This window comes from Andrena cerasifolii, chromosome 14 (genome assembly GCF_050908995.1).
Source record: "Andrena cerasifolii isolate SP2316 chromosome 14, iyAndCera1_principal, whole genome shotgun sequence".
NCBI classification, from domain to species: Eukaryota; Metazoa; Arthropoda; class Insecta; order Hymenoptera; family Andrenidae; genus Andrena; species Andrena cerasifolii.
Window position 1 is genome coordinate 7,405,691 of NC_135131.1, and position 12,521 is coordinate 7,418,211.

At 45.0% G+C, this 12,521-nt stretch overlaps 1 protein-coding gene across 4 annotated transcripts in view; it reads right to left on the reverse strand.

Annotated features, from left to right (window-relative positions):
- Positions 1-12,521, reverse strand: part of Fas1 (fasciclin 1 Fas1 domain-containing) — a 276,409-nt gene that overhangs the window by 92,371 nt on the left and 171,517 nt on the right. For all 4 annotated transcript variants that reach the window (XR_013087038.1, XM_076826168.1, XM_076826169.1 and 1 more), the window contains exon 2: positions 10,567-10,702. Coding sequence is in view for 3 of the 4 variants with exons in the window: in XM_076826168.1 (XP_076682283.1) it covers positions 10,567-10,702 (136 nt within the window). In the remaining variant the exon portion in view is untranslated. The remainder of the gene's footprint in view (positions 1-10,566; positions 10,703-12,521) is intronic.

A 12,521-nucleotide genomic window follows, 5' to 3' on the forward strand; every position in this document is an offset into this window, starting at 1 on the left:
CGCGCTGCGCGCTCGAAAAGCATTTTTCTCAAGCGCAGTTGAAAATTATCGGCGCGTACGCTTGCGGTTTGGTTCCGCGAGCAAATGAATGGCATTGGTGATTCTGGGTTTGGTGGCGAGCGACATTCGCGTCTGCGTGCAATTACCAATTATAATTGCGCGACGACTAATTGGTAAACAGTAGTAATAACAAGGGACGTCCATCGATCAGCGACTAGGGACCCAACCGTGTCGCTCGTAACAATTGTCAGCTCAACGAATCGTAGTCGAGTGGTATTTCATGGGTGAAAGGTTCCTAAACGGGATGTGGTACTCTGTGTACCACCTACCTGTCCCTGCTGCTTTCATTTCCTTCACTTACATTTCCGTTTCACACCCTCACGAAGCAATTTCATTAAACGAAACCATATATCAATAAATATTCACGACTCCCAAGATATAATTACCCGCTTCTCTTTTCTCATTACTTTCGTCCAAAGTCACGCAATTAGGTAGCCCTAAATCACCTAAACGAGCACGAAACAAACACCATTGGCAGGGTGGTGCTACTTGACCCCAAAAAATTATTTTTGTATTTTTTCACAGCTGCACCCTGTCGGTATGTTCACCCTTAATGTGGTGTGAATTTTATTTTTTTCAGTTGCACGTTAAGGGTTGCTAACAGGCATTGAATTTTGTGCTTTTTAAGAATAAAAATGCAGTTTTCTTTTCGACGTATTGTATTCTTAAAACATATTTACTTTATAGAGGGTGTATGAATTCGTTTTAAGTAAAAAATTTCATTTAAAATGTTAATAAGCGGGGAGCAACCTCCAAAAGGACAGTTAGACAAAATGTTAGGGTGCCCCAGCGATATTTTAAAAGCTGAATTTTAAGCACCACCCTAACCAATAGGGATACGTTCCATTTGTATAGTATGTTCCGAATGAACAAGGCCACGCAGCCTTAGCTCAGTTTGCACCAGCAGAATAGATTTTCCTCGGCAGATTGTTCCAGTAGCAGCAGATTCCTCGCCACAACGGGCAACACGCCGCCCATCGTTTTCCTAGACGAGACGTGTTCGAGAGCCTTCGACAGACTCCGTTTTTCTTCCACCTCCCCGATATTTTCTCTTAGCTGACTGTCGACGATTTCCAAGACGGCCCCTCCGCGAAAGGATAAAGCCAAGAAAGAGCCGGAAGGGTGGCTCGGAAGATGCGGTCGGGTGCGCTTCAGGTGTGATGCGAGATTGATACCGGAAGCTGTTGAGATTGATTTTCGCGTCGCAGAACGGATGATGGCAGTCTCTTGCAATCCCCGTGGACCCTTCCTACCTACTCAGAGCCGTCTGCGAGGACTGCGCTCGGTTCTTTTCCATCCTGGATGGAAATAAGTCTGAAAATGAAAGGAGAATACCGCCCCCCATGGGAAATGTAACCTTCTTGTTCCCTGTTTCATGAATCTCCGGGACGGGACTTCTCTGCGGCGTTCTACGTAATACAATGAATAGTTTCGGGGAATACGGAACCGAGCAGACGAATCACGATTCCCGGTGTCTGCTAAACCTTTAAGTGCAGAGAGAATTTTATTACCGATCGTTCCTTGGTCGGGGAGCTGTTTCTGAATATTTCCTTTTCGCCAGTTTCTCAAATTTTTCTTTCTGTATTCAAGGCTCCAGTATATTGGAGCCTCGGTATATACGTTCTTCGTATTCTCATTATTACTTGAATGCACAACGACGACACGCTGATTCGAACGAATCTTTCGATGATGATTATAATGTAAGAGGATCGGAGTTTCATTTCTACGATACCTGCGCGGCTTACAAAGATAACCCCGCCTAACATAGGATTTATTACGAAATGCACGCGACAGGAAATGAAACGACAGGCAACATCGATATCGATACCTTGACGCGCAGGGCACTTTGGACAAGGTCCTGGACAGGTAATTGAATCAGGACACTCATCGTTGCAGCTTTTTCGCGGAATAATAGTTCGCCATCTGTGAATTATAAATCTACTCTAAGGTCGCAAGGGCCAGTTATTTCATCGAACGAACGTGCTGCAATTTCTTCCAATTTACGATCAGCCCAGCTTATTCGTGTGTTATGATAGTGTTCAGAATAATCGAGTCCTCAGGAAATGCAACTTTAGGGTACTTTCTTTAAGAATCAGGATTCAAATTAGACCTAATTTACCTGCGTATATACATTACGAAAAGTGTGGTCTTCTTTTACAAATCTATAATACCTTTCGCTTCGCGATTTGTTCTCTAATAAAAATACAGTATAACGTAATTTCCTATCTGCACTCTGTCTGCGCGTTCGACTTTATCACCCCTCTCCCGCTGATAATAAGTAATAAATTATACAGTTGAAGTCTAATGACCTGCCTTCCAGCGTGGGCAAGTAGACGCTCAAGATCGATACGTCCAAGCGTCTGTCAAGATCGATAATGGTCGTGTAGCCAGGCTTAAGCGCCACGCGAAACGTCAAGCTATTTGCAAGAGCATACAAACATTACAAGCCTAAATTACGTGTCGCCGACAGGGCAAACATCTATTCTCCCAGGATATTGTAATGAGGAAACACCTGATAAACGTCGCGTCAAACTCAACGCTGTGCTAAATATCGCAGCAGGAAGAACAACTAGAATAAGTCAGCTTTAATTGACATACAGGATCACGCGGATCATATCTTATAAAAGCCTCTGTCGAATTCGATTTTGCAAACGAAATAAGCTTGACAGCTTCACTGCTCATTATTGAGTGTTTCATAGAAGAATGCCAACGTTAAGAAGAACAAGGCGCAATTTTAAGGCTGCGAAAATCAGATTTGTTTCATTGAACGTCTATAAGTTTGATGTAACTGTTAAATTTCATTCAGGCTGGAATTTCTTGGCACTGCGATGATTTCAAACATGTGCGCGAGGAATTAAGGAAGCAACTGTTCCACTAAAAGCTCGCAACTCGAGCTTTTACCATTTCCAACCTCAGAAGCGGCGGAGCCCGAGGAATTAAACAAATCAACGGGAATAATAACAGTTTCCATTGGCGCAGTTTAAGGAGTCTCGTTTTTAGCGTTTGAAATTGCGCCGGTAGCAATCGCGCCGTTTATCTAACGAATAACGTCCTTTAACTAGCGTTATCTTTCAGAAGCAATTCCCTCAGAATTGAGATTTAATTTGTTTTTGTAGTCTGTGCCCTCTGCAACGAGGGGGGAAGACAGTGTGAGGAGGGGGGGGGTGGGGGGAAAAAAAGGAAAGGAAGCAAATTGCTAAGGGAAGAAGGCAGTGTAAAAAAAGAAAGGGAAGAGGGGGATGTGAGGTGAGCGGACAAGAGAATGCCGAGTTTCACAGGCGGAGGTGAAATGATAAATTAAACCGAGCACAATAATGTTTCGCCGCAAAACAAGACGGCTCAAGCTGCAAAATTATGGAAGTTCCAAGACTAATTGCGAAACTTTTCGCTACGTGCGAAATTTCTCCGAGCTCGCCGCAGCGGTTAAGGGTCGGTCAGCCTCTTTCGCTCAGACGAACAGATGTTCAACGCAGAACCTGAACATCCTTGCTGTTCTTTGACGGAAGAAATTGTTTATCGTGGGTGCAAGTACGGATGGGATTGAACGGTTTTGTTATTCTACCATCCAAAGGAATTTTCACTGACACGTTGGTCGGACAAGGGATGTGCGGAGCAGTTACTTCTTTTCTGTGAGTAGGGTGATGTGGAAGAAAGTGGAATTTAAATTGAAGCATCTCGCTGCTAGTTCCTCAAGTCTATCTTGAGTCTTCAAGGTCCTCAAGTTTTAAGTTTCTTCAACTAATAACGAAAGTGTAGGATAGTATTTCTTCCCTGATTCCCACTTCATTCGCATACAATTTCAAAGATACAAAAGAAAACAAACACAATTATAGGCGTCAAATAATTTAACTTTTCTTTGGACTGCAGTATTTGTCAAACCTCGGGTACCTTCTTCTGAGTCACTACGGTGAATTTAATTAAAGTGCTTCTAAGATAATCGGTTGCAAGGGTCGAAACGGAATGCGGGCTCGCAGCAGGGAAGTTCTAGCTATCATAAAAGCTTCTAAAGACCTCCTTCAATATTGCAGTATCACTAAAAAAGAATCAGTTCTCCCAACTGGCAATGGTTTGTTATTTAATCGAGAACGGAGATTGCAAACTTCATTGGCGCAGCTCCGTTTCTTCCTTCGCGCGGAAAACTTTCCGCGAGTTCTTTGTTTATTGGCTCGCCCACGACCCGCGAGAACTTGGCGGAATTTCTTGACAACAAGTGGCATGGGATTTCTCCTCGTTCTCTTATATCGAATCGTTCTTGCAGTAAGTTCCTTTGAAAAATTGCCTTCGGCTGAATAATATTGGTTCAGTCGTTTTGTTTCATCGAACTCCGTGGACCTGTCTTCAATTATTTACGCGGAGGCAGACCGCATGGTCTCTGGAGAAATCCAAGAAGGCGGCTCGATAGACAATCGCGAAATAATTCAAGACACTTGAGCGATAAAAGGGGGAAAAAGCTCGCGGCCTACGAACAAAATTATGCAACTGCAATTGTTCACATTCTTCTCTCTCTGCATGTACCACAAGCAACGAGGCAGCTAATTTCATCTAGATATCCAGTGTTACGAAATTTACACTTCTTCAACCGATTTTCATTATCACGCTTCTCTACGTCACTTAAGAAATTGATTACAGAATTCTACGCTTTGAATTCGCAAATAAAGTGGCCAAGTTCCCCACGACGAACTCGGTGATCGGCTGCTTCCACACCGATGTAACCCAGCCGGTCGAGTGTGTTCGAAATTCTCCATCCAATAACAAGACAAACAGAGGCAAGAGGTTGGCTTGGCCTGTGGGCTAGGAGCCGCAAGATGTGTCGCAGCCCTAACCGGCTTGTTCTCCGCTACGTCGAGCACCGTGTAACCAGGTTCTTCTTCTTGGTTAGAGCTCCTTCAAAGTCCTCCGTGTCTCGTCTACCCCTGGCTATATACGGTCCTTAAGTTTCACGGGAACAGCCGAACAGTTAACTTACCTCCGCCGCCCAAACTTCCCGTTCCCCTTCGTCGCTTACACTTACCATCGCCCTCTTTTCGTTTCTCTTATTCCAACTCAACCCTGATTCCCACCGCCCCCTTCTGCCGCCCTTCCGATACCGACGACGACGTCTTTAACCCTTAGCGGGGTGAATTCGCCGTCGCTCGAAGCACTTGACATCACAGGCGGGCGCAGTTCGCGATGGTTACCGAGTGGATCGCGTCACCCACTGTCTGCCAGGTGTCTTTGAAGTTGAAACAGCGAGTCAGCGAGGGTGTTTTTCAAGAACGAGCGTCGCTGGATTGTGTGGAAGGGTTTTGCGCGCGGCATCGCTGGTATTCCTTATATTATTCGGACGGTGTTTCTTAATAATCGCTGAAACTTACGCAGCACGTTTGCGAACGTACTTCGACCAACATTCCTGCGAAGAAACCCGCCCGACGTTTCTGAACAGCTTTCTTCGGGCAAGGAAGTTTTTGCGCGGCTTAATCGAGCCGCGCTCCTCGTTACCCCCGCGACGGGAGAACCCTCGAGCATTCCGAGCGTCGAAGGGGTTGATATCCCTGCACGCAGTCGGGAGGGAGCCTAAAAAGAGATCCGCCTCGTGAATGACGATTATCCGTCAGTGACTCGGCTTGGCTGTCGGCGACGGAGGTTACAAATACCCCGGGGCACCCTTCTTCGCGCGAACAACGCGGCCCTTGTTTCACCCCCCTAGACGCGGGTATTCATCGCGAATTAAACGCGAAGAAGACCTAATGAAAGTCGCCGCCTCTTCCTCTCGTGAAACCTGCGAGAGTCTGGCGATAAGTGCCACGCCTCCCTTTTTCTTTGAGTTTCCAAGCTATTTCTGTGCAGGCGCTCGGAAAATCATGAATATTGCTTGTCCCAAGACGCTGTCGGTCGATTAATGTATATTTGCAACGCTGGATATTCATTGAAGGTGTAGTTTCGGAATAGATTGACCTATTCCACTTGCTGGCTAGGTCGCGCTTCTCTTCCACTTGTCTGACTAGAATATGTTGAACTTTACTTGCCGCGATGGACGAAGCCCGAATTTATTTATGTATGTATGCACATACATATGTAGTTGTTTGGCTATATGTACTACATATGTGACACTTCACTTGGCTGACTATTGTACGTCTGATTTCACTTGTCTGAATAGACTGTCTGACTACTTTCGTGGACAGATGTGTTCTTATTTTGCCGGACTGGTTACTTCGCTATTCTACTTTTCGGGGTAAATATTTATTTCTGATACGTATATGTAGTGTCAAAGGAAAGTTTTCTATATATTTGCATAAATGTTAATATATTTCTGCCAATGACTCGTTCCTCGTTGCTAAATTGTGGTATTTGTGTTACCCTTCACAGTTTAAACTTTCCCTCTATTCTTACAGAACTTCTAAGAAACGCGAGAAAGCTTGAAATATTTTTAAAACTTTTACTTATTCTGAAAAGTATTTCTAAAGAATCTGCAGCAGTAAAGGATGCACTTTTCTTTTAATTTCATCCCCTTCAATCAAACTTGCACAAAGTGAACGTCCCCCCGGGCAACATACGCACAATATACGTTTGCGAGTAAGGAAATAGAGACTTCAGAGTTGTTTTTAAGCGAGGGAAGTGACAGACGGTGGAATGAATATAAAGACCAAATCTACTATCTTAAAAATGTGAATTACTGTGCATGCAAGTGACGTTAAGAATCCGCCACGTCAAAAGGACAGGAATTTCAATAAAACTGTCGTAAACCGGCGCGGTGGATATCTTTTTCCTTTTTTTTCTCGCTCGCCGACAAAATTGAACTTGGAACGAAATTTTTGTCGCTCGTAGGGCAACTTCGAACGCTCCCAGAGACAGTCTCTCATCCCTTCTCGCTCGAGGCGTCTTAAACGGCGGAAAGGAAGTTTCTTCATAAAGCGGCAACGCCCTTCTTAATTCCTTGTTTCCTTCGCGTGTGCATTTTCCTCGTGGTAATCGCGAAGACGCCTCGGGCCACGAGGGGTCCGCCGGATATAGGAAATCGTGCAAAAGAGGATTGCGACTATAAAATCATGGCTTCGTCACGCCTACGTGTCAGCCGTTCCCTCGTTCATCAAGTGCATGTTACGTACAAGAGCTCGCACGTGAAACAATCAATATCTAACGGAGCATGACGCTTTAGGATTACAGCCATCTGTTTCTATTAGTAACTCCCCTAAACTGGGTGGCCAAATTACATTAATTATTAATCTCGTTGTGCAGCAGTTGGATATATTTTTCGGACTTAGCGTTAACACAAAGAAGTATGACGATTTTGATAATTTCTGATCCATTTGATAATTTCCTTACCCTCTTCAAGTGCTAAACGCTTTTGGAGTTGTAGAATTGTATATTCTTTTCAATTTTAGATGGACTTGCAGGGTTTCGATTCAAATTTACTACAATGGGCGTGCTTTGTTCACGCACGACAGCGTCGAAAAGTTTACCAATGGCAATCGATTCAATTCTGATATCTCAGTGCCCCACTGATCGATGCTTGACAATTAGAGAAGTCTATCCTTCACGGTGGTTGACTGCTATAGTCTATAGTGGTCGAATTCGATTCTCGAATGGAATCGAGACCGCACGCGATTAGGTTCTCCCTTGGTAGCGTTATCCCGTCGTCTAAGAGAAGATCGTTTCGTCTCTGTCTTTGCTTCTTCGCCTGTATCAGTTTGGAAGCGTTCCTTCTATCAGCGTAGACAACTATGAACGACTATCGGCGGTGATGTGTGCAGAATGAACATCTGGACTTAATTGAAATTACCCAGAAGAATTCGAATCCTCTTGAATTGTGTGCTTTAATATAGCTGTCTTTAATTTTCTATAGTTATTTCTAATTTAATTATTCATTTCCCTCTTTCGATTCTTCTTTTCACGACTCGAATGAAACAATTTAGAAGTTCCGTAGGTACGTCCAACATCTGGAGTACAGTTTTTCTGCATCTTGTAGCACAATTTTAGATCCAATTTCCCTACCATCTGTTCCAATTCAATTCCAGAACCAAAATATCTACCGCAACCGCACCCCTCCAATATCTGAGTCTCAAAATTTCGTCCCATTTATATTTCGCGTGTACGTCGAGCGTTCTCATCAGTGAAATGAAAAATAAAAAGCGCGGCTGCACGGCGTTCCAATCACGGCTCTCTCGTTCCCGTGGTTAATCGACACCCCCTCCGGGGAACATTCGAACATTTCGGAACTCTCAATCACCGCGGTCGCGTAATAATTAAACAACCTGCGTAATTGTGCGCATTAAGAGTGTTTGATGTGATCGTTGGAGCTGTCGGCGGGATTCGGCAGCGAGACGTTCGCGGTAATTGACAAAGCGGCGGGGCAATGTCACGAATTCTGACAGGCTCGGGAGCTACTACCGGGGATTAGTCGATTGCAATCAATCGCAATAACGCGGCCGAAGGTGCAGCGACGCGTGATTGCGGAGGTGGCATCGCGTCAGCCAAGAAAGGGCGTGTCTGGGAAGCTTGCGGAGGCTCCCGTTGGGTATTAGAGACGATTGATACGCTCCTCGATGCACACGGGACACTTTGAATTGCTAAAAAGACGAGAGCGATGCCGACGTACCTGTAATTACTTCCAATTACAAGGCGATTCAAATACCAAGGTCTTCGCTAACAAAACTATCTCGATGAATATGGAGATGTTTGGAAGATCTTAAAAGAAAAGCTCTGCAGCACGAAACATAGAGAAGCGGCGGTAGCCACAATTTGCAACAATAATAGTCAAAGAGGTTCGATTCTGCTTGAACCACATCCCAGTGGAACGGACCAGTGGTTGGCGCCGCAAGTAGAACGAGGAGGTATTTAGTCAGACGCATGGAAAGTGGAAGCACAGTGGAATTATCAATCAATTATGATGGGAACTGTAAAGCAGGATAGGGGCCGGCGTATCGAATGTAATAATCCCTGGTCAACTAAGTGTTACAGGATAGTAGGTCTGTGAACGTACACACATCGTACATATACCACGATTATAATACAGGAGGCATGAAGTGCTCCAAGGGAGAGAGCATCGATTGGTCGTCAATTCGGGCACGTAACCGTATCGTACAGTAGCAAATGTGACGGATTATTCGCGTGGCATTTTCAGGGGCATCGAGGAACCTTGAATTATGGGTGCAGTCGCTGGAACCTCTGTGCATGTTCGATGCGTCTTTAATCGAATCACCCTTTGCGAGCGGGCGCACTGCGCCGTTCCACGCGCTGGGCGACTTCGCGAACGTACGTGCATGTATGCAGGTGATCACGAAGATCAAAGAGCGACGCGTCGAATTTCCAAGTTCGCGGGAGATTAATACACCAGTTAGACCCGCCGGCTCTATGCAAAACTGCTGCTGGGAGCAAAACACTGTCCCCCACTTTGTCCCCGTTACCGTGAAGCACGAACACGCTCAGTTCATGTCCAGGTTGTATACGCAGACCCAATACAAACCCAATACGCTAGCCACAGGAGGACAAAACCGCATAAGAGGCTTTGCCCGTGGACAGGACTGAGTTAGACCAATACGTGGGTATGAGGGAGCAGGAAACAGGCTAAACACGTTCGACGAGCCACGAATACATCACCGAACATACGAAATATACGCACACCGTCGTCTACGAGGCACGAGATATATCTGTGCATAGAAGATTTTTTGGAAACATTTGGATGACGTTGGGAATGGATCCTGGGGGATATTTATTTGGGTGGAGAGATTGATGTTCTGTGACAAGTAGTGTGTTCTGTACGAATGCATTATTAAGCAATGGAATTAATATTTGGCGGATAAAATATTTCTAATGCAAATTCAATAAAATCCTTAAGATGATTATAAAAATTGATTTGAAGAATAAAATCCAGTCTTCTTTTTTTTTCACAAAGCTCCCCTCTGGGTACGCCACTGAAGTACATCACACATGTTTATACGAACATCCAACTAGGGTTCGCAGCTGTTAAGTACCGAATTAATTCCCGCAGTCGTGCAGCCAATACCTTCGAATCTGGTAACAAATGTCCGGAACAGATTTCCATGGAGCGCGCTAAAAGCCGCGTTAACAGAGGCCCGTAAAGACTAATATCATTCTGCAACTTCCGCCCTAATGAAAGTTAACGCACACGCGAGGGCGGAGGTAAACTACAACAACACAAACAGTAGTTGCATTTACGGTGCACTTGCGTGCGAGGCGGAGGCTTCTGTAATCCGAAACCAGAAAATATCAATATTAGGCAAGCATTAAAGAATCTAAAGTCAAAGATATTGACTTGCTTTTAGGGAGGCACGTTACAGGAGTTGCCTATTTCCCTTGCCATGGAAAACTCGCTGAAAAAACCAAAGAGGAAAGCGAACATTCAAATTTATAAATTCTTTACCAGAACACTGGCACGCAGTCCGACAAAACTGTCCCATTTCCAATCGGGAAACTTATATCCATTACCGTCGCTAAAGTCATTCTTAAAACAACCATCCAAATGTATGACAACGTTTTAATCCACCGCAAAGGTACAGAGTTACTTACACATGTGGTAGAGCACCAAGTTCTTCGTAGTCCCGTTATACTTCTGGAAAGCTCGGTTCGTTGGCGCGAACACTGTCACGTGACGGTAGGTGAGGGTCGTGTTTGCCACCTGACTAGCCTCCAGCAGTTGATAAAACTGTAACAGAGAAAAAACGAACGTGCGTGTTACCAGAGACGCCTCAGTGTTTCGCGAACTGATGCCCGCGGACGTTCCTGTGCGCATTTTAACGCGCTGCCGCGTCCGTAGCGATTGCGAAGCTGCCCATCGATTCCGCGCCACGGGGTCCGCGCGTCTTCGCGCAGGGACTAATACGGGGATCAACTGACTCAAGTCACGGCGGATTAAGTGCGCGGCTGTACGTGCCGAATTAGTCATTCACGTTCCGCGCGGGCAACGGCGTTTAATCCAGCGCGTCGGATGAAATTTGCCGGGGTCTTTCGTCTCCGCGAAAACTCGCACAAAGGAAGCTCGTTAGTTATCAATGCGTAATTAACCCGGGGCGAAGTCGATCCACATGGGGCGTATTACAGGCCACGGGTCACGTTTCTTCGCTGGGAGAAATGAAAACACGTGGGCAGGCAGTGGAGCCACGGAAAACGACAAACGAATACGTTATTTCCCGAAGAAAGACTGCTGGTCGACCTTTCATTAGGCTCTTGGCTTCTCGTTGGATATGACGTAATACTGTCGACTCGTGCACAGGATGGGAAAAGGTTTTAAGGGTATATTTTGCGCACTTGGATTAATCCGGAGATGGGCATTAACTAAATAAAAAATAATGTAAATAACGCATCGAATAAAAGTTACTTTAACTGTAGATTATTCGAAACACGACGAATTATTATTTTTTACCATTTATTCGTTATTCGAGATTTTTATTTAAATAAAAATTTTGCCCATTTCTGGATTAAATGTTGAGGAATGTGGTGTAAAATTGATTATAAGCTTGTATTGGAAGGTTAGTTTAAAATTGTTTCTATTATTTCTGAAGATAGATCCTGGTTCAAATTAGAAACTCTAAACACATGGAGCACCGTATTCGATTGATTGGAGGTTAGGGAAGGAATCCTGGGCAATTAGATGTGACTCTACGCACGTGAACGTATCCGAGTGTCTACGAGTGTCTATTCTATCCGAGGCCCGTGCACTTTCCGCGCGCCGGAATGTTTAATAATCCAGAAACTGAATGAAATATGTCGTAACAGAATGGCGCGAGAACGTGCGCACATCGCCTAAATAAAAGTAGTTCCGCGTTCCACGGTTAAAAACGCTGCAGCGCGACGCTAAAGGATTTTCGCCAACGATGCGTACTTCAACGAGTTCAGCCGTTTCTTTTTCGGCTACCGGGGTCGCATTCGACGTTTCTCTCTTTTAAACCCGCCTCTCTACCGCCGGATGGGTCGGAAGAGCAAGAGGTGCCTGGCTTTCACGATGCTACATCAAATTGTTGCTGGCGGAATAGCCTTTGATTTATTCAACTTAGTTTGCTTTGAGCCTCGCGCCTTCCAGCGCGATTTCAAAGGGGATCCTGACTCTTTACCCAGCGTTATTCTGTTTCACGGTAACCTGTTTATCAAACTTCCCCTATACTTTTTTATTTTTTTGCAAATCGAACGCTTTCGCAAGGCACGCTGGCATCGAAGACGCTAAGAAAGTCCGGTGTTTCGAGGGCAAATATTTCCAGAACGTAACGAGCCGGCGAACAGATTCCTGAACTTCCCGGTAACACAAGATCCGCTCTGACGGCGCAAAAAAAAAAAAAAAGAAACAGAAGAAAAGAAGAAAAGGAATGTTTTACTCAAACGAAGTTGGCAACTATGGAAGAATGTAAAAGTCTGAGCGAAGCTAACGAGTTAACGAGCTTCATGCGCTTTTTGATCGCGTCAGAGGAGACGGACCTTTCAGTCGAGTAATTATTTTTCCCGTCCAACAAGCAACGTCCAATTGAATTTGT